The sequence below is a fragment of the Pezoporus wallicus genome, unplaced genomic scaffold, assembly GCF_028554395.1.
Source record: "Pezoporus wallicus isolate ANWC-B61680 ecotype Strahan unplaced genomic scaffold, APGP_CSIRO_Pwel_v1 contig_11829, whole genome shotgun sequence".
NCBI lineage: Eukaryota > Metazoa > Chordata > Aves > Psittaciformes > Psittacidae > Pezoporus > Pezoporus wallicus.
The window spans coordinates 886,217-908,348 of NW_026635494.1; the positions used below are offsets into that span (position 1 = coordinate 886,217).

The 22,132-nt window shown below is 47.3% G+C and overlaps 1 protein-coding gene across 2 annotated transcripts in view; it reads left to right on the forward strand.

Moving 5' to 3' along the window:
* POU2F3 (POU class 2 homeobox 3) overlaps positions 1–22,132 on the forward strand; it is a 40,590-nt gene that overhangs the window by 13,202 nt on the left and 5,256 nt on the right. For both annotated transcript variants that reach the window (XM_057432888.1, XM_057432882.1), the window contains 7 exons: positions 2,695–2,729; positions 15,189–15,293; positions 16,535–16,637; positions 19,757–19,839; positions 19,959–20,141; positions 20,527–20,668; positions 21,543–21,679. In XM_057432888.1, the coding sequence (XP_057288871.1) occupies positions 2,695–2,729; positions 15,189–15,293; positions 16,535–16,637; positions 19,757–19,839; positions 19,959–20,141; positions 20,527–20,668; positions 21,543–21,679 (788 nt within the window). The remainder of the gene's footprint in view (positions 1–2,694; positions 2,730–15,188; positions 15,294–16,534; positions 16,638–19,756; positions 19,840–19,958; positions 20,142–20,526; positions 20,669–21,542; positions 21,680–22,132) is intronic.

The following is a 22,132-nucleotide window of genomic DNA, read 5'->3' on the forward strand; positions in this document are numbered from 1 at the left end:
ATCCAGCTGCTATTTACATAACCACTGGGAACAGAAATAACCTCGCCCGTTTTAAGTATCTCACTATTGGACATCTAAGGCTGAACTAGTTGCCCCTGGGTCCCTTTGTAGTCAATGGAGAGAAATAGTCATCTCCAGAGGGCCGTTCATCTCAGCTTAAGATAGGCGTCTAAGATAGGTCAAATGAATGGCCTCTGGAGGTGCCTATTTCTTCTTGCTGTCTACCAAGACAGCCTGGGGCAGTTATCTCAGACTTAGACGCCCAAGCTGCGACTGAGTTAATGTCATTCTCCATGCATATTTGCCATAGGCTTCACTGTCACCGAATACCTGGCTGAGATGCTCCCAAACACCCCTGGTGATCTGCAGTGGGATGTGCAAGAGAGCAGAGGGTAGGACTTGCAGGAAGCTGTGTCTGGCCTTGTAGGAGAACAAGGGAAAAAGAAAGGCAGAAGCCTGTCAGCTGCACATGCTGGTGATGGGAGGAAAAAGTAAGAGATGGGAAGGCTGGAAGAGGAGGAAACAATACGCAGGAGAACTTGGATGTGGTGTTAGCAGTGCAGAGCAATGCATCTCTGTTGCAGCTGTGTGTCTCAAGTTCCAAGTTTTGGGGGTGTACGATAGTGACTCAGAGCCATCAGCACTGGCACCTAGGGATTAACCTCAAGGTCTTTGGATCTTGCCTCATCAACGCGCTGCATTTGAACACGAGCAAAACTCTTGTATCCGAGAAACCAGAAGATAACCTTTTCCTTCCTGTTCGGCTTTAGCACCTGGGAACTTTATTTCCTCCTTCTCTTCTTCTTGCCTTTCTTCCCTTTAGCTACAGCCTCTAGATTGCATCAACCCGCCGAGGGTTTCAAAGGTAGAAACTGCAGGCCTTGAAGATCCTCACACCGTCCTGCTCAGGTGTGTGGATACTGATTGCGATCATCTATTAACGCTATCAGCATTCCCATCGTTCTGTGTGCAGTTGTTGGCTCTTGGGGCGTAGAGCTGGAACGCAATGAATGAACCGATTCCCCGGGCAGGAGCAGCTGGAGAAGGGTGGTCAGGGAGCAGATGGTTACGGTGAGAGGCATGGAAGCACGGGGCAAGTTGGAGGCTGTAGCAGAGTAGGGAATTACATGGAAGGAGATAAAGACCTGAGACTGGGAAGAGGAAAAGCTTTGAGAAGGTCTGGAGGAAGCCAGGAAGTGAGGGCAGGCTCTAGCACAGCAGAAATGCAGGCAGGCTGGGGGAGAAGGTGCAGAGCTGGATCTAGGTTGAGTTGCAGATGATGAGAAGATAGAGGAGATTTCAGAGCTGGGGGGAAACAGCTTGTTCTGCCATGAAATAGTGCTGTGGTGCTGCTTGGAACAGAAGAGCTACAGCTCAGCCTCACAAGAGCAACAAAGGCAGTTCAGCTTCCACAGTCAACGCTGCTAACACGTTGAAGATTACATCTCCAGAGCTATTTCTAGATAGCAGAGAACAGGGTGCCATGAAATCGTTATGGTTTGACTCTAAAACGTTTTGCCATCTAATAATTGTACCAAGCATGCTCCCCCTCAGGGTCAAAAAGAACCACGCTGACTTGCCTGGGAATATTGTATATGGTGCAAGCTGGAAAACTGTGTGCTAATATAGGACAGAGGCTTGTTCCATTGAAGAAAGCAAGTCAGTGGGAGCGCTGGATTTGCACCCCTGCCTTCACAACCTCTATTAACCACTTTCCAACTTTATGCAAGCGAGAAATGAACTCCCGAAAAACATGATGTGTTGAAGCTTGATCAGATCACAGGGCATGGGCTATGCTTTATGGGGAACGTTATACCCAAAGAGCAGGAGGAAGAGGCCCTGGGGGCTTGTGCCTGTGGGATGTGAGCAATTTCAGGCTGTTTACCACCAGCTCAGTTGGATTAGAAGAGAATGACTTAGGGAATGGATTGCAAAGGGAAGGGGTTTCTTGGGGTTGCCTTTGCAACTAAAGAGGCTTCGTGGAATCCCTTAAAGCATTCATATCTATGGAGCATACAACTTTTCCTCTGTGATATTCTTGATGAATTTGGCAGGTGTGATGGAAGGGGGGGGGGAATGTTTATCATCAAAGGGGAATGAGTGAGGGCCTGTGCGGTACCTTCAGGCTGAAACCTGTCTGATTTTTTCCCCCTGTGCCTGCCAATCTCTCTTGGAATCAAGGAGACGCCTCTTGAGCACAACCCCACGGCACCCTCTGTTCCTTTAGATATCCCGTAATTACTCGGTGCCACATGGGTTCCCGAAGATCCCTGTTCACAGCCTCGGCCACCTGTTTGCTAGCTTCTCCCACAGTCGATTCTTCTTTTATGTACAGTGCCATGGTCATGGATTTCCCTGGGTATTTGTAACGTCCTCCAGCTCACCTCTGCTGGAATCTCCCTTGCAGTCAGTGAGCTTTCCCCCACCCTCACTGCTTGGCCAGGTATCTCCAGGGCAGAAGCTCTTCTGTTTAACTTCAGCAAAGGCTGATACCTCCAAACGTTGCAAAAGCTGCCTTTGTATTTCCATTGCTGCCTTCGCGTTGATTCCACCTTCCTCCTCCTCCTCCTCTCCTTGCTCTTACAACAAACTGAGCTGGGCCAGCCGTGTGTCTTTGATTATGTGTGTTCTAAGTCGGGGAAAGTTTAAATCAGTGCTGTCATTAATCCTGAGATATCTGTTTGTTTCTTGTAGGGAATGAACAGAATGGGCTGGACTTTAACAGGCAGGTAAGACGCTCCCTGGTATTCTCCTGCTTTCTTGCCTTATTGTTTTTTAATTGCTCATCTTGCTGAGTCTCAGGCAGCTACTGCTAAGAGATAAAACTGTTAGGTCAGAAGCTACCATTAAAGAGACCACATAAATTCTTCGCAATTCCCCTTGTGGGATAGGATGACAGATTAAACTCCTGGTTTCCAGGCCTTCCTATTTCACAGAAGTTCAGTTAATTATAGAGTTTCTTTAAATCACCATTTGCTTTGGGCTTTTTCTGGCTTTTTAGTTTTTCCCATTGTCATTTAGAAACCCAAGGGACCTCAGTTACACTGGCAAACGTGCAAATCCCACCCCAAAACCCCATGCGTTTCCACTGTTTGTGACACTGGCGCTGAAAGCGCTGTGGTATGCGAGCCTAAGAGCACAGGGCTGACTCACAGGAGTATCAGCAAGGACTGAAGAGGAGGTGGTTTGAGGTCTTGGAGTGCACAGGTCAAGACCAGGCCTGCCTCCAATGACAGATTCCTCTATGTAAGACAGTGGGGAAAGGGACAGCAGATAAAAGGAAGTGTTTCTTGCAGGGCAAGCGAGCCCTAATTGCAAGCAAACATGTCAGGGACCGTTGTCTTTGCTGTGGTCGTTGTTATCCTCCTGTTTCATACAGCTGGAAGCAACCCCTGTCTCCTTGAATGCAAAGGCTTCCTACTCGCAGCAGATGGGCAGCTGAAGCTTCTCACTGTGACTTCTCTGTCCTTCCAGCTTGCCTTGGTGGCTCTGGTCTGACAGATGTCAGCAAGCTGCTGTTTGTTTGTTTGGTTTGGCTGCTCTTGGCTTTGGGTGGGTCGGAACTTCCTATCAAAGGTGTCTTAACACGTTCAGCCATCTTCCAGGTTTTTGGAATACCGAGCTGAAAACAAAAAGACTTGTGTCTCCAGCTCTGGGGATTGCAGAGCCCAGAGCACAGGCTTTCTGCACGCCAAGAGCGGAATCCAATCTGCTTATAAGTAGTGATAAAAGAAAATTCCCCCAAGACAGAAATAAGCCATGAAAGTAGAAGATCGCTGCATGCTGCAAACTTTTCCTATGGCAGCACCACAAAGATGTTAGAACTGGAAGCTGGGCTGAGGTTAATCAAGGAAACGTTATTGACTGTGGTGAAGGAGTGCTGATTTACAACCGCTGATGATCTGACCCATTGTTAGAGGTCCTAGTCCTCTGCATGTCACTGAGTGAGCAGATGGGGCAGACAGCTTCAGTAGGGTTTGGGCCAGACTCAGCTTCATAGAAATGTCCTCCTCCCAAAAAGAGATTGGGGTTTTGTGACAGCCTTTTGTAGCATCCTCTTCTTCTCCCCTTCCACCACAAGGGTTCTACAAACTCCCTTTCATTTGTGCCTGTTTGTGTCACTGAGCATCAAACTTGACTGGGGACCTATTGAGGTTTGAAAAGCAGAAGCCTGTGAGAAAGCTTATTTTAATGTTGTGTTCTTGTGTTGTTTGGGGTTTTTCTTTCATCTGGTTTGATTCCCCACATGAAGCGTTCTTCCAGCCATGCCAGGGCTCGGGTTGTAACAGTCCATGCGAGTGGACGCAGGCATGAGCAAGCAAGGCCATGGGTAGACTTGAGCCATTATGATTACAGCTACTTGAAATGAGCAGGAGCCCAGATGCACATGGGTTATACACTCACGTTTCGGGTTAACCTCAGCTATTGGTGAATTCATCTTCAATTCACCAAGCAAATTTCAAGTGCCGAGAAAGAGGAAGAGGGGAGACATGGAAATCTCAGAGTGTTTTTGTGTGAGATCAGGTGCTGAGCTCTTTGATTAGGGGGTGGAGGTTGGTGGGGTTTTAATTTTGGTTTGGGGTTTGAGGTCGGTTTTGGGTGGCTTTCTTCTTTTTGTTACCTTGCAATTCAAGTTCTCAAACTGAAGCCCAAGAAGTATGGTTTGAAACCCAACTGCAACCCGAATGCAAGAGCTGCTGAGCTCTCTTTGACTTTATTTGGAGTGCTGGGCGCTAATCCCTTTGAAGATCATAAATCTCACATCGTTTAAGCCTCTCCCCCAGTCTTTGTAGATGGCCTACATTTCAGGTCTGTTTCCCTCCCATGTTACGCTCCAGGCGGGAAGAGAAGGGTGGAGTGACCTGGTTAGACCCCTTACTTGCCTACCAATTCCCTGCTGTGGCTGCTCTCACCCTGAAAATGGGGAGGAGGGAAACTCTTGTGGAGTTTGAGGTTTTCAGGCAGTTTGTGGGTCAGCCCTGTGCTTTATGAGAAAGCTGCCTTCTGATCCCTCAACCTATTTGGCAAACGTTTCTTTCCCCCACCCCTCCACTCTTCAACCTCTCCTCCCACCTGGATGCAACAGTAATTTGTATGTGAATGAGAGGGAAAAGGGTGTGTGTGAAAAAAAGCAGCATCTTCTGCCTTGCCTATCTGGTTTGGCTTTTCATTTAGCGAGTCTAATGCTGTTTGTTTCCTGTTTATATCAAGGGAAATGCAAAGAGATAGTAATAAACTTTCACCTTCAGTGCTGGCAACCTGGAGAAGGCCATCTGCTTCTCGATGGTTTGGGATCGTGTCCAGAGCATGTCAGAAACAGAGCTGAGGAACTCGCAGATTTACTCAGAGTCTTGCCATGAAAGGACATTGTGTGGGACCAGGGGAAGGTCGGACTGAAAGTGTTGAAACAAGAACTTTTCCCTGCTCTAATGTGGTGATGCCGCTGCGGTCTGGTTTGGTTTATCTCCCCATTGGTATATGCAGTGTTGAGCCTTTAAGGAAACAGTGCATTGTTTGTTTTTGTAGGCTGCTCTGAAGAGGGCTGTTCTAGAGACCCAGGTAATTCATCTTGTGCCTGCAGTTCATATTGCCTTCTGGAATACGCATACGGAGCTAAGGATGATGGTTTTGGGAGACGACAGGGCTTGTGTGCACGGTAGCCCAGCACATGGTGCTGTGCATCGGTCTGCAGCTGGAGGAGGAAAATACACAGATGCTGAATCACTGACTTCTTTTCCACTAGGAAGTGATGTGTAGGATCGTGTCACCTGTCGGTCCTTGCAGCAATGCAGTCTCCGGGAGGAGAGCTAGGGAGGAGCAAAGGCTTGGATCTCCCCTACTTCCAAAGAAGGGAATGAGAGGTGCTCTCCAAGCCCCTTCATGCTCTCAAACACTGTGTTGGAAGAGAATGCCTGTCCTGAAATCAAGCTGACAGGTTATGTGTGGCCAGGGCAGGAAAGGTTTAGCAGGATGTGCATGTGCCCTGTATCCAAATATGTCGTGCAATTTCATTCCAGCAAAAGGCTACCCCTTGCAGACAGGCTATCATTTGTTTAATGATAATGACAGGTTTGATACTTGTATCAATGTGAAGGTGATCCTGTGTGAGGCTTTACCGTATTTGAGACAGACAAGCAGGCGTTAATGTGCTTGGCTAGTCCAGGGCTGGGCTTAGCACAGCTTGAATCTTCCTGTTGTTTCTCTCCTCCTATTAGTTTATTGTCTTCAATTTGCACCAGTTAGGGGATTTAAGAGGGGTGTACATCTCTTTCCCACAGGTTTCCTAGAAGTAGGATCTTAGGATGGATTTACCTGGGGGAAGTAGGTAGCTTGGAGATGTCTTGCTGGGGCAGGAGGGGTCTTCAGAACGCAAACAGAAGCATCCCGAACAAAATAAGAAAAGAGGATATGCAATTGAAGCGGCCTCGTGTTTCTTACGCACATTAGCTCAGCACTTAGTTTTGCACATGGGGTAGTAGTGAGTTGTCTCAGGTCTTCATAGCTGATGTCCTGTAGAAGCATGATATGAGAAATCAGAGTGGGCGAACTGCACCTGAGATGTAAACTCACTGGTGGCTCTTTTTCAGTGCCATTACTAACACTCTGACCCTGTTTGGTACTTTCCACCCACACGTCTGAAGGTTCTTTGCTGGTGAATTGAGAATCCCGGTGCCTCTGAAGGTAGGGAGGTGTCTAACCCTGCCTTACAGATGAAGCAGACACACACTGACTACCTGGCTTTTCCCAAAGATGCTGAGTACTGCGATTGCTGTTGCAATCAATGGATGCTTTATAGGAGAGTTGCCTGTGGACATTAAGGTGTATTGTAATCCAGGGACCTGCTCCCTAGCAGTGCTGGGACATGGACTCTGATTCTCTGATTCATAGTCTTGTGCTCAACCACAGACAAGTTCTTCCTCCCCTCCATCCTTTTGAAGGTGGAAAGAAGGGCCTAACTTGCTAGGTAGTTTGTTATTAATATCTGGGATGCAAAACTCCCTGCAGATTTAATTTTGCTCAATCAGGGCTTCCCTTCCCCCAGGGATCTCTCTCAGTTTTTCATTCCACTTTGTGTTCCCACCTCCCCCTAATCTCATTTGTTCCCTAGATGTCATTTCTGTTCCTGCTTGGCTTTTCCCTGTGGGTAGTTCAGGTTTCAGTCTGCCCTCCAGATTTCCATCCCAGTCCTGTTTTGCCCTCCTCTCAAGGGGAGGTTCACATCCTGCTTCCTTCTCCCCTCTGGGGATCAATTCAGATTTCACTCTCTCTTCTTCTCTGCATCGCCCCGGGGTATCAGCCTAAGCCTTGCATCTGTTTTTCATCTCTTGAGCCTTCATGAACTGGAAATCAGCCCGGCTGCCCCATGTCTGCCTTGACTGACACTGCAGCTAAGCTGAACACTACCTTGGCCTTTCCCTTTTGAAGTCTCCTTGCTCTGTCCTAGGGACAGACTGATTGCATAAATTTGTATGTGTGTTCTGGTTCTTCATTGAAATGCAGCCCTTTGGGAAAGCATCAGAGAAAGCCCTGGCTTGAGGGAAAGTCCTCTGTTTCTATATATGGCACTGTTTTGCTTAGGACAGATATGTAAAAGAACCCCTTCTTCAAGCTAGTTTTGTTCTGGTGCCTTGCAGAGGCCCTCAGATGAGATGGCTGGGAATGAACTCCAAAACAGGCCACTGAGTCTCTGGGGAAGCTTATGAGGGAAAGGGGGATGGAAGTAGGAAGGAGGATTTGGCCTTTTAAAACCTCTTCTCAAGAGCTGGACTGAGACCGCTGGTTATGTTAGCCAGTGACAGTTGACAGCAACCCAGACTGGCTTCAGACATGGCTGGGTCCTTAAGATCCAGCTGCAGTCAGTTCATAAACTGCTTTCCTGCTCCAGGCTTAAGAGCAACCTGAGTTTATAAGGTATTTCCTACACTTGTGGCCTTGGTCCACTGGCAATGTATCCTGTACAGCCATTTCTAAGCTATCTTAGAGATGAGGGAGAGACAGATACATCTCTTTGTGCAAACTCCCTGCTCCAACAGGGCTTCTATCACCCTTTGGGAGATGTTTTCTAGGCTCACAGGGGACAAGCCCAGGATGGACCTGCCTAGGGGGATGTAACAATTGTGTCCACAATAGAAACTAAGCTCAAGGCATGGTTGTCGCTGTCAAACCACTACTGAGGTTGCCCGGCACCCTTTTAAGCGGTGACTTGCACGAACTACTGTGCATGGAGATGACTGTTGTGCTTGCTGGAGAATGGCTCATCGGTAATAAGGAGAGGACTCCGAGTTCTTGACGGCCTTTCATCTGGGGAGCCCCAAGAATTCAATCACAAGCCTGCACCACCCAGCAAGGGTGGGGCCCTACACCCATTTTGCAGAAGGGCAAGTCATGGCACAAGAAAGTGAAGGTGATGGGGTTTCAAGAGAGGCCTCTAATTTTGGAAGCCTGACATCAGAGCGCGCTTTCTCCCTTCCCAGAGGGGCTGATCTGCTCGCGCTCCATGTGAAACCAGTGGGCTGAACTGGGGCAGCTCAGCCCCTTAGGAGTCAGACATTGGGTTTCTCCTAGCAAGAAGCCCTCTTGCCTTGCTTCCCAACACAGGGAAGTTGCCCATAGCTAACAAGATGTGCCAGAACTGGCTCTGAGCTCCCTCTTCCCTTCAATATCTAGACTTCAGTCCCTCCACCCAAAATGAAAACCTGTGATGCTCCAGCAAAGTTGATCTTTCTCACTCTCCCTTTCTTTTTTAATTATGTTACTTGTGAGTATTTAATGCAATCCCTCTAGCTTCATTTCTTGTGTCCCACTTCCCTGGGGCGCAGCAACTGGTGCCAAAACTACTGGGAACCAATCAGAGAAACCTGCGGAGCTGGGATGGAGCCAGCCCCAGTCACGGGAGCTGTCTGATTCCAAGTTAATTCCTTTCAAGTGCAGGATGTGGTGGAAAGAGCCTTGCTAGAGAGGGCTACCTGCCCCAGGACTCATTAGGTGGACATTGCACTGCCCTCCTCGTGGATGACTGAGCTGGGCACATCAGTACTGTACAGCAGGGAGGCAGTGCCAAGTATTTAGATGTTTGGCGACTGGTTGGAAGCCAGAGGGCACAGAGAATCCAGAACAATCACAGTTTCCTCCCTCTAGAGAAGAGATCCGTGGAAAGGGGAGATTTTTCATGCAGGAGAATGGTGAAGGGTCTGGGTCTGGCCCCAGAGAAGCCCAATAAGGCAGCTTTGCTGCTGACTTCAACAGGAACGTGATTAGGCTCTGGGGAACCTGTGTGAGCATGCAAGAGGGCATGGGAGAAGCCATGAAGGCTGGTGTGTGTGAAATCGGATTGATAAGGAAAGGGGCAGGGATGCAGCCCAGGGTGGGAGCAAAGAAGATAAGCACAAAGGTGTAGGCAGAGGTGGAGCTCTGGAGAGCTTTGGGAGTTGGGCAAGTGAAATTGAGAGAAATGCAGGGAGCAGCGCTGCAATGCATGAGAAGGTTGGGGCAGAAGGGCAGGACCCCTGGCCTGAAGATGGCTAGGGGCAGGGAGAGGGCAGGGAGAGTCCTGGAATGGAGACATGAGCGAGCTGGCAGCCTTAATGGTGGTAAACTTGCTTTCCATGCTTTTGTTTGGAGGTTCTCACCGTTCTGACCAAGAAAACGGGATATCCTCCTCCCCTTCGTAACAGTATGTCCAGTTTGGCATGCCCACAGGCCTTTGCAGAGAAGGTGCCCCGTGCCCAAGTACAAACAGTAAGAGTGAAGATGCTGCAAGTGGTTGCTTTTCAGTGTTTTTCTGCGAGTTCTGTGCTCCCTGGACACAGATCACCTTCCAAAAGCAGTAGTTAGCTCCTGCGCTCCCGATGCTCCTGCGGAGGCTGCAGTCTCTAACGTGGAGAGCAGCCCTTTGTCAGGATGCACCTACTGAGCAGGTGCTGATACGAGCGTGGCCATTCAGGGCAGGTGCTCTTCCCACCTCTGGTTTTGGTTCTTCCCCTCCCTCGCCCAGCACCTGCTTTTGAAGCCTGTTGTGCTGCATGTGGTCACTTTGAGGCTTATTGCCGGCACAGGGGAGAGGGGCAGCTTACTTCTTTTCCCTGTTCTCTAACTGCAGGAACACTAAAGGGATGCTGCATCAGAAAGCCTGTGGATGCAGAGCTCAGTGTGGTTCTCTTCATTTTCTTTTGGGAAGCATGTGGCTTGCTTATTGTTAGTTTTCATTTCCCACCCCCACTTTTACTTACAGCTAAGGCACAAGTATTCACGTCCCGAGCTGAAGCTCAGAGGGTAAAGCATATCAGATCAGGCCTCAATTAATGAACTCAAAAGCCTCATATAGCTGCGGTGCAGGTGTGTTGAGGGTTAGGGATTGCATTTTAATGTTCCAGCGTGCTGTCATTGCTGAGTTTGAGGGTATAGTCTGCTAGACATGCAGCATGAGATTAACTCCCCTTCTGTCATGCTGCCTGCTCCTGAATAATCCCCCCCTTCCCTGTGAAAGCACATCAAGTGTTATAGGGTGAATACATAAGGGTTTGCCGCTTTCTCCCTGCGAGTCTGTTCAGCCTTGCTGTATGTGCAGGATAGTACATGTGGAAATTGTAATTGCAAGCCCATTATTATTATTGCTATAATTTATTGTTAGTGTGTTTTTTATTTTATGGTGCCCACGTGTGCGGGTAATTCACGGAGAAGTACACTTACGCCATTGGAAGGTGGGAAGGCTTTAGTTAAGTGCAATAGCCTTGGATTCAGTTTTCATACCTGCTTCTGTCTTAACGCTTCCTCCCTTGACTGCAGGCAAATCAATTTGGGCAGCTTCAGACAGCTCTGTTGTATTGAATGGTGCTTTGGGAGTGACTGAGCCCTGCGCTGTTTGTTTTCAGTGAGGGACAATTGGTTCAAGACCTAAAGTCTGAGTGTACCTGATCCTCTGCTATGTAGTGAAATAGGCTTAGCACTCTGCAGGAGGGGAGGAGGGACAGATATGAGTAAGTCAACCTCTTAAACAGATGTGAGTTGCTGACTATGAGATAAGCCAGATATGAAGGCAGATAAATATCTGTTTCAAAGAGGCTACCGTCTAAATAGAAACTACACAACAAATACGATTGTCTTCTATCTCACACTGATGACCGCAGTTGCTGCCTACTACCTGGTGCTGGAGAAGGCTGACATGGCTTTAACGGCCCCACTCTGGCAGGGTATGGAGATCTCTTACCTAGATCTGGGGCACGCATCCGAAGCTCTGGGTGCTGAATCAGTCAGTGGGTCCCACCTTTGTGAGCAGGATGACGGAGCAATGCTTACATTACATCAGAAGTGCTCATCCAAAGGAGCTGCATTCAAGCTGCCTGCTTTGGTGTCCAATAGGTGAAGAAGACCAATTCAGATTACCAGTGAGCAGTGTTTAAGCTGGGTTTATAAGAGATGGGCTGCAACCAGCGTCCTGCCCAACCAATGGGATCTGACCGTCTGTTCATTGAATCGAATGTGGGTCAGTCTGTTGGAAGGGTATGGCCTTCCACGTGGTGAAATCAGAGCTGCTAAGGTGAATCTTTGCAACTTCCTTGTGTAAGGCTGGCTTTGTACGGCTTTCAATATGTCTGCAGGATGTTTTCATGAGCCCAACGCTTGCCAAAAGTTCACAGATCAGTTACAAAACAGATGTACTTTTTTTTTTTCCCTCTCCCCTTCTTCCTACTGGTAAGGAAGAGTTTGTGCAGTAATTGCAGGCAGGTTGGGAGATGTTTTCTTCATAATTCTCCTTCTTATGAAATGTTTATGAAACACCTTCCACAAATCGGTTACGCAAGCAGGCTGAAGAGCTTTGATCACTTTCCATCACCCTCAATATGTTTCTTAGTTTGTTTTGCTTTTTGTTTCTGTGTTTAGGCCAGCGATAGGGAAGAAACAACCCGTCCTTGCCCAGGCCCAGCAGATGTGCTAGCCAACTAAGGAAAGGACTCTCTTTCCACACAGTCACCCTTCCTGTGTTTTTCACTCCCATAGCTTGAGGGCTGCTGACCCTATTTTAAGGCTGCGAAAACATCCACTTGAGATTTGCAAGCGTGATTCCTTTCCTACCCCAGAGCCCTCCTTAGCTCTGCGTTCCGGTGCCGCCACCTGCCGTTACCTCCTCGGGAGGAGCTCGGAGCTGCTCCCGGCCCTGCCCGGAGACTCCCCTGCAGCCCAAAGGGAAGAAGGTGCCTCTGAATTCGCAGCCAGCAGCCCAGGCTCCGCACCTCGCCTCAGCTGTGAGCTGTGAACAGGATGTGCTCGCGGTGCGCTACCTGGTCCCGCTGCTCTCCAAGCTTCTCCTTAGATTGTGTTACATCCCCAAATCGAATTCAATGGGAAGAAACTCAGATTTGCTCTCAATGACTTCTCGTTCCCCATTTATCGTCACGTAAAGCCAAGGTCCTGAAGACCCACAGTGGGATCCAAATCACTCTTGCTCACTTGCAGCAGGGTTCTCATCACATCCCTACGTGAGGTGATTCTGTGATAATTTCAACTGGGTTTGGATCCTTAAAGAAGACTTTTCTCATGCTTGTAGCACATGCCTGCAAATCTGAGGCAGATGCACTGGGAAAGGAGAAGGCAGCTCCTCTCCTTGTTTTATTAACTGGAAATTTGCATTATTTTAAGGGAGTCTCATGATATTGAGAGACCTCGCCCACAATGTGTGTGGTTTTTTGGGGTTTGGGGTTTTGGTTTTTTTAATGTACACTTGGTAATTCTGCCGGTTTAGCCAGGGGAAAAAAAAAAACCCAACAAAAACGAAGGTGCAGGATTTGCATAAACCATCCCAAAAGTTTTGGATATACCCTGAACTTTTGCTAATGAACAATTAGCCAGCTGCAGACCTGTTGGGGAGAGGAAGAGGAGGGAGAGGTAAATTTGAGCCCGAACCCAATGAAAATAGGTGCAGGGGAGAAGGATTTGTCAAGAACACCCAGGTTCCCGCCCACTGCGCAGGAGGGAGCCAGAGAATTCCAGGGATGGGGGAAGGAGCAGTGGGAGATGTTGTTGTTTTTAAATCGGGAACCGGTCCTTTGCCAAACCCACCTCCCGTTCTCGTGTTGTGCGATGCTGGGATGCAGCTACACACCCCTTTCACCCTGGAACCCTTCCAAATCATTCCGCTTGGCAGCTGTAAAGATTGATTTCAGTTTGGAAATGGCTTGTGCTTCTTCAACACTCCACTCCTATTGGGATCATAACTTAGGCGGAATCAAGTGCCTTGTTGTCTAAGACGCGGATAACTCTTCTTTTTGGGACAGTTCAGGCTCGGATGACTGCGTTGTGTGAGGCAGATACACATGAATTGCAAGGAAGGGTAATTTATTTTTTTCACTTTTTTGGCTCGGATGACTCCTTTTTAACGCGCCCTCAGAACGGAAAACGTGCATAAACCCATTTGCCTGCAATGACTGGATGGCTCAGGGGTAACGGTGTATCCTCCTGAGCCTTTTGTCTAACATTTAGCAGCTTTGACACTATCGGCATCGATAGTGATCAAGAAGATCTTTCCGTCTGATTTTTTCTTTTCACCAGGCTAAGAGGGATGATCATGCCAACCTGACAGGTAGGAAAGAACTGGAATTCGTAGCATGGGTAACTCTTGTTGCAAGGAGCTGGTAGGATTGCAAAACCAGTTTCGGCAGTGTCCAGAGCTATAGTTGTAACGAAGGGAGATGTTGCAAGTCTCTTCCCTTTGCAAAGTGCCTTCCAAAGCGCAGAGGGTGATGTTATGTGGCCAGCTCTCAGCCGTGAGCCTCTTGCGATGGTGTTTTCTCCTTTGCTCCTGTGGTGATTTGTGTGCTCTTCTGCTTGAGTCAAACTGAAACAAAACGTCCCTCAACCAAAAATACTTGCTTGGGCCGTTCCTTTTACAAGCTGAATTTCTTGTCCCCCTCTGCTGGTAGGAGGTTGCATGACCTAAAGCCCACAGCATCCCAAAACCCCGGCAAACGTGACCCTCATTGCGGGCTCTGGAGTAATTTGATGCGAGGTGCTGAGAGGTTCAGCCATAGTAATCAGAGTGAGCCTAAGCTGCTGAGCCCATGGACAGGGTTTTCAAGCCTTCTCCTTCCCGATGATGTCCTGCTCTTTCCAGCTTGTGGAAACCGAAGCTGTCTCTTGCGCTAGAAGGGCTTAGATGAGGAATGGGATTCATGATGTTGTTCCATGCAGTGCCATGCTTAGGAATAAATTGAGCTGAAGTCTGGAAATTGTTTGCTTGATCTCTTTTAAAACAAGATGTGTTACAAGAGCTCTCTGTGACTTTTCTGTCTCCTGTGCGTGGTAGCTGTGCATAGAAACTCCTCATGCAGCTTTCAGGAATGAACCTAAAACCTTCTAGAACCACCCCAGCTGTGTTCCCTTCAGCCCTGGTCCCTGGGTAAATTCTTCTCTTCAGAATGTGGACTCAGAAGTCGTGATTTTCTTGTGGACCGGAATCTATCCTGAGCATTAAAATAGGTCAAGCTTTGACCACTGGACCATCAGTGAAGTTTTCCAGTTCTTTCTCCACAGCCTGTTCTAGCTAAGAAAGCAGCTTTTCCTTTGCCAGATGAGCACAGGTTTTGTCACTTTCTGATAGAAGCTGAGCACAAATGTTTGGTGCCTGGGGTGCTGCATTTTCAGGTCTGGAAGATTACACTGCTTTTTGAGGTCTTTTACTTCATGACCTTTCCTTTCCCATTACCTCGTACCATTCTCTCCTACCTACAGAACAAAACGAGAGGCTATGTATAGCCAGCCCCACCATCGAGCTGTGAGTCGTGATCTATAAAGGATAATAGCTTTGTGTCTTCCTTTATAACTCCACAAAATAACTCAGTGTTCCATCTGAGGAAAGCGCTCACATGCTTTAAACCTCGCTAAGCCACTGGGACTTGATTACTTCTTGGAGTGTTTTAATTCATGTATTTTGATAGAGAGAACTGCGAGCCTTCCCTTGGCTTGGTAGAGCAGGAAAACTATGTCCATGTGATAAACTGGAGAGCAAAAGTGGGGGAACAATCGTGTCTTACTGCAAAGCCAGGGATGGAAGCGGTGAGCCCTGACCTTTAACTTTTCCCTGAAAGGAGCCCCTTCCCAATCCTTTCCTGCCTCTCATCCTTCTAGGCACCCCACACCTCCTGCATCCCCTTGCCTCTGCTCCCTAATGCTACAATTCCATTGCTCTTTTTCAGATTAAAACTGAAGACCTCAGTGACTCCTTGCAATCTACAATCCCCCCTAGGTCAGGCCACCTTGTGCAGGGATCATCAATGATGCCCGGAAGCCAAATTGCAGGGGTAAGTGATTCCAGTGCTTCACAGACTCCGAGGTCTGAAATGGCACTTTGAGGTACTTGGTATTTTGACAAGAGGAGGCTTCAGGGTATGATGGACACTGAACTGGAAAGGAGTCTGTTGGCAAAAGTCAGTTTCCTCCTCAGCCTCTTTCTTTTCCATAGAAGGTTACACATGGGTTCAAAGGTAGACCGCACATGTACTTGAAAATGATTTCCTTTGAGGGCTTACTAAATAGGTAAACTCAGGAAATCTCTTGAACTGAAAGTAATTGAAGGCTGAGACAACACCAAGGGGAAGTGTTAGATATGCTTGCTTTCTCTTTCGTGAACATCTGGTTAATGCCATTGCTGGAGACAGGATGCTCAGCTAGAGTAACTCTTGATGTGAACCAGTATATTCATCCTTGAGTGTATTGCCTCAAGTTGATTTACACCCAGAGAAGAAATTCCTTGAGGGATGTTTTCCTAAGGTAAAAAATGGGAGTTGAGCACTTAACTCTTGTTAAAAGCTAGTGTGAGTTAGATGCCAGAAGGCCACACAGCTGCTCAGCAATCAGTAGTATCTATCTTCCCTATTCTTTTGCAGGGTATTCAGATCCCTTACAAAATCTGGCACTGTTTAATTTCCCCAAAGCTTCAAAACAGTTCTTGGGAAGCTCAAGGAGCTCTGATTGAGCAATGAGTTCCTTTAAAAATATACTTCTAAAGAGTTGGTTTTACTGGGGCATCTGCATGTGTGTGCCTGTGTCTATCCCAAGCAAATGCAAACTCATATCCCCTACTCCCAGCAAAGGTCCTGGGGCTGGGACCCCACTAATGTGACAGAAAGTTAGCATGTAATCCTAATCTCTCAGGATTGCCTGATGTGATGGATGCATATCATTTCCTCTAGCAAAGATCAGGAAACACTTTTAGATCTGGTCACTGTGTTCATTACAGTGTGTTTGCTGTAGGTGCAGTGAATCGGGCCCTCTTGGGCATTGCTTCTTTCCCATGCCAGCACACGACTGCCTGGGAAAGCAGCCTTCCATGGAAAGCAGGCTCTCGGTGAGATGGGACAGTCAGTTGTGCTTCCCTGTGGAATTTTAGGGAGTTCCCTCTCTAAACCACCTGGAAGAAACTGGAATCCCAAAGGTTTCCCTGTGATTTCTGACAACCAGGGTTTGATTGCCAGCACTTCTGTATGCTGTATGAAGAGCAGACATCTGAGATTTGTTCTTCCCTTTGTTTTTCCCCCTATAGGATATGAGCTCTCTCCACACCTTGCAGCAGCTTGTATTGCTTCCTGGTCATATGCAGTCAGTTCCCCAGTTTCTTCTGTCTCAATCACAGGCCGGGCAACAAGGTAAGAGCAATAAAAGCTGAAGGGGTGTTGTTATAAGCAGATGCTTATCTAGGGAAAACCTCTCTTCTCTTTGCTGTTGCTTTTAATCTGGTCTGTTACTTTACCCAAGCATGATGGTGTCTTTACCCTGTACGTTACCAGATGCTGTTTCCCACGCCTGGGATGATCCCGTACGTGTGTAGTTGCTGCGGGAAGGGTCCAATTCCAGAGATGCTCCTGGCACCTCCGGCTTGTGTACACCAAGAGTGCCACCTTGGGGCCGCTCTTTGCAGACTTGGTAGGGATCGCACCTCTGGAATTCCGGCTGGCTTTCAGGAAAAGGGCAAGGAGCCTGCTCCGTGGGGAGCAGCTGCAGCCTGCCTGGGCTCCCAGCATCGCTGGGTTAGCACTCTTCGTTTCATGCAGAAAACTGATGAGAGGTTGAGTTGATCTCAGGTACCTTAGAGAGAGTAAATCCGTGGATGGAACTGAGCTGCTCTGATGAAAGGATGGCGCTGGCACTAGAACAAATAGGTCTAACCTAGCCAGGAGAAACCCGGGGATGAGAGCTCAGAGGTTTGGAGTTGCCAGCAGTTGTTCCCAAATCTTGCTCCAAGCCATGGAGGAGGACAGGAGGCAGAACTACTGAAACCCAGTGTAATCAGACCCACGAAAGGGATGAAAGCACTGAGGACTAAACTCACTGCTAGAGAAAGTCTCTGTGTTTCTGTTTATACTAGCAATTTTAATGGCGTTTCTCCAACAACGGGGATACAAGCATGCCATTGATAAAGTTTTATGCTGCTTGTAGACGGACAAACATAGGCCTTGATCCATAACCTGACAGACAGATGAAAGGGGACGCGGGTCCTTTGCTCACATTCTTGATTTATTCCAGCACAGAGGACCCTCCACGTGACCCAAAATTCAGATTTAAAACCTTAAAATCTCTGCAGCTTGACTCTACTGATACATAAGCCCCAAAAGAAAATGTTTATTATAGGCAGGTGGGAAACCTATTTGTCTTTGGCAGCATAAAAACTCTATTCTCAGCCAAATGATGCTGAGTGCTGTATAAAGAAACTACTTGATATATATTTCCCAATAATCTAGTATTTAGTTAGTTTGAACGGCAGGGTCAGGATAATCTTTTGCTCACTGCTTGCTTTCATTCATGTATAATAGGAAACATGCTGCAAAACTGTTGTATGTGCTTATAGAGTGAGTTTTTTGTGTTAGGTGACTTCTTTTGGCAGCTATAACCCCTGAAACACATGGACGCTTGCTTGGCCATGACCCTTTTTGGTTCCAGACTTGATAAAGACTGGATTTTCTGGCTTTTTGTGCAAAAGCACTTCCACTGGAACAGATGATTGCCAAGTTTTAATGATCCTTTGCCATGGGCAATCACAGCCAGTGGGGAGTGAAAGTGAAGGCATAGACTGTTTCTTGTGGAATTAGTTGTTTGCTACAGATACAGTGGAGCATTCTTCATACCAAAGAGATGCATGGAATATTCCTGAAGTTGTCCCTCAGGCCATCATGGAAAACCCTTGATGTTCCTGAGGTCTGACTGATGGGTACATCAGTCCATGGGTGTCATGGCCAATGGCTGTGGGCACACATCTTGGTTTGGTTTTTTGCGTTTTCATGCTGGTTTTAAACCAGATCTGTCCCCAGATCTGATTCATTATGCTCTGATGTGATTATTGTGCAGCCCTTAAAGCAGCTAATGCTGGTGCACCTAAATAAGGAGGTGAGAGCTCTGTACTGTGAAGATGGAAGCAAGCAGCCAGGTAGATGCTGGGAATACTGTCAGCCAAAATATCGCTGCTGAAGTCTTCATCTTAGCAAAACACAGCCTTGGTCCCATCAGCTGTCAAACCGGTGATTCCTGACTCCAGCCCATCATTTTCATTTGAGCTAGAGCTTTCCTTTTGCAAAGGTGTTCAATCATGATTTTAAAGACTCCAAATGACAGAGCATCTGCCATGTCCCTAGGCAAGCCATTCCAGTGATTAATTACCTTCACTGTTCAAAATGTGCACCTCATTACCAGCCTGCATTTGAAATTCAAAGTTGTTCCAGCATTAGAGAAGGCTTATTGAAGCTCCAATCTAAATAAATAAATGGGATCCTGCACGTTCAGATCTAAATTAAAAGAGGGAAGTCAGAAAGGGGGGAGTGATTGATTCGGGAGATATTTTTCCCAGTTCTTTTAGCAGGAGTCCATAAATTTGTATAGCTTCCCTGTGACTGTCAGTTGCAATCAATAGAATATATTGACTGTTTCAAGACAGGTAATAAATCCTTGCTGAATTCTATAGGCTTCACTCACAACAGACTTGAAGAATCTGACTGCATTTCTAGGGAACTACGCTGCTTTGGTCACTCCTTAATCCTTCAGGGCATTGCTTGTAAGCGATACAGGCTTGTACTAGGCAGTTTGTCAACTAAACAATTATGCAGTCTCCATAATACTGGGTTTTGTTAGTTTTATAGATTCCCCTTCTTTTTCCTTTTCATCATTTTCTGTCAGCTTATATATTCCAACAGAAATTCAATTTATTTGAGATACAGTAGAGCAGAAAAGAAAGGGTCAGATGGCTTCAAAATGATGCTTCAAAATGAAATGTAGAGTAGGAAGCAAAGTGGGGTAGGCTCATGAGATTAACTTTTAACAAGATCAGTGCTGAAAGCTGGAGTCAGAAAAGCTTATATTGGAAAGAAGATGCACTCTTCTAAAAGCTGCAATGATTAAGCACTGGGAGAGATCACTACTAGGGGTGTGCTGCTTGGCATCTGAAATCAAAGTTAGGTGTCTATGTAAAATGTCTGCGCCTTAGTTCAGCCTTAGATTAACGAGCTCCATGCTGGGATCAATGGATACTTTCCCTATATCATTATTGCAATAATCCCTTTCAGGCCAAGAAGCCATGGGAAGAACCTTTTCTTTCTCATAATCCAACTTGGAGCCATCCACATTTGTAATGGCTGAAATGCTCATATTCTGAACAAGAGCTAACTGACGTTTTCCACTGAGAGCTTCCTGAGGCGCTCTGGTGCCGGGTGACGTTCAGCTGCCTAGATGCTGATGAAGGAGCTGATCTGATCACATCTGCCTCTTTTTGTCTCCTCAGCTTTGCAGCCAAACATCCTCTCCTTCCCTCAGCAACAGGGCAGCCTTCTCCTCTCCCAGCCAGGACCCAGCCTGGCATCACAGGTAACTTGCCCCAACATACAATCCCACCATGAGAAGCACCCATCCGCAAAAGGTGCTGCTTCATTAAGGACAAATGTACTATTCCGTCGTCGTGACTTTATGCATCTTCATTCTAACAGGCTGTGGGGCGTTCTGGCCTCCCTGGCTCATCCGTTGAACCCCACCTGGATGTACCCCAGCATTTGCAAGTGGCAAAGCACCTAACTCCATCAGGAGCTTCTGAGGAGCCCAGTGACTTGGAGGAGCTGGAAAAGTTTGCAAAGACTTTCAAACAAAGGCGAATCAAATTGGGGTTCACGCAGGTGAGCAGCCCCATCAGTGGGAAGAGCGGTGTCTCTTGTGATGTGGACTTGTTGGGCTGGGGAAGCTTGTGGCAGAGGCATGGGTGGACTGAGGGCTGGGTTAGGTACAGTTTGGCTTCCTTTGGAGAATCCCCTTCCAAGCACATAACAGACAAACCCTTCCAGCTGCTTCATTACCGTGATCTCATTACTGCACCTTCTTCAATATAGAAAGACTCAGGGGTGTAGGGTAGATTCCCATGGGAAAAGAATACACTTCTTTGGAAGGCAGGCCTTGGAACTCAGGCTGATTCTATTCTGGAAGCAACCTGAGAGGAGGGCTGGCAGCAGGAAGCTGGGAAGACGTTTTCTGAGCTCACGTTGTGATTTGCATCTTCCCTGGCAGGGTGATGTTGGACTTGCCATGGGGAAGCTTTATGGCAATGACTTCAGCCAGACCACCATTTCCCGCTTCGAGGCTCTCAACCTGAGCTTTAAGAATATGTGCAAGCTCAAACCGCTGCTCGAAAAGTGGCTGAGTGATGCAGGTAGGTGACATCACGTGTATCAGTGCCATCAGCCTTGGCCAGGATGAGAGGATCCACCCGAGAACCTCCAATGAAAGCCAGGCAAATCAAAGCTGGAGCTAAGATCTCTCAATATCCATAGCTGAGCTGGTAATAGACTACTTTGTGGATCACACAGCTGCCTGGATATCAGACCACATCTGTCTTTTCTCCCTGGCAATATGGGATTCACATTGTGATTTGGTGTTTGGGCCGGTCACTTCCCGCATCACCTCTTGCTCTGTTGCATGGCCTGGGGTGAATCACTGGGCTGGTCCATTCAGTCCCTCCCTATGTAAACTACCAGAATAGGAAGGGACTCCTACGAAAGTGCTCAGAGATCAGCCCTTAGGCAGCAATTAAAAAAGGAAGGTATTACTGCAAGGGGAATCCCCAGTAGGAGCAGGATTAGGCTGATGTCCTCTGCTGGCTGCAAACCAGTCTAGGAATGGCATTAGTCTAATGTGCTTCACACAGCCATTTGGGAGGTGACCAATTTATCAAGCCAGGAGGTGTCTCAGCTACATGAGACCTGATCCATGGGGTTTAAGTCAGCATCTTTAACTGTGTGAAATTAAGGCACTGGGAAATGCCTGGTCCCTGTCAGAGGAGGCTGGAAATCAAGCTGGAAAAGGAAAAATAGTGTGTTAATTAAAACTTTAGCATTCCTATTTCTTTCCTGATTTGGACACCATCATTGATGGATTTGGGACTGTTAGAGCCATTTAAATCAACATCAGAGGAAGGACACAATGTAGGAACATTTTACTTACTTTGAGAGGTGCTATATTTCACAGAAAAGCTCAAGGAGTGAAAATAACTCATCGTCTTCTCAATGACCTCCTTCTTTCCCCAGAATCTGCTCCTTTAGATTCTTCCATGAGCACTCCCAACTCCTACCCCTCAGTGAATGAGATGTTTGGACGGAAAAGAAAGAAGCGAACCAGCATTGAGACCAACATTCGCTCCACACTGGAGAAAAGATTTCAAGATGTGAGGGGAAAATCTTTCCATGCGTTGTGGGCTCTCTTTGGGTTTGGCATTTGCTAGGTCATAGTAACACTGAATCCTCAAGAAGAGAGGTCTCGTTTGTTTGCTTGCTTTGATAGCAGGTTAGAAGAAAGGGGATAACAGGAAAAGTGTCAAAACCAAAGAAATCAGATCCCATTATTTCCTTGATAAATGGAGTTTTAAAGGAATTAGTTTCATCCCCCCCAGCTCCCCATTCTCATTCACTGACCAGTGCCATAACCAAAGCTGATTTCCTGCACCCTTCTCTCTCTGAGTTGTGACCTTGTACCACAGGAACAGCGCAGCCACGTTGTAGCATGGAAAGGATGCCCCATTAAGCAGGTATTCTGAGACCCAGAAGTAGCTGCTCCATTAATTGCTGCTGAATCACTTCACAAGTGGAGCCTTTTAGTTTTGAGGCATCAAGATTTTAAA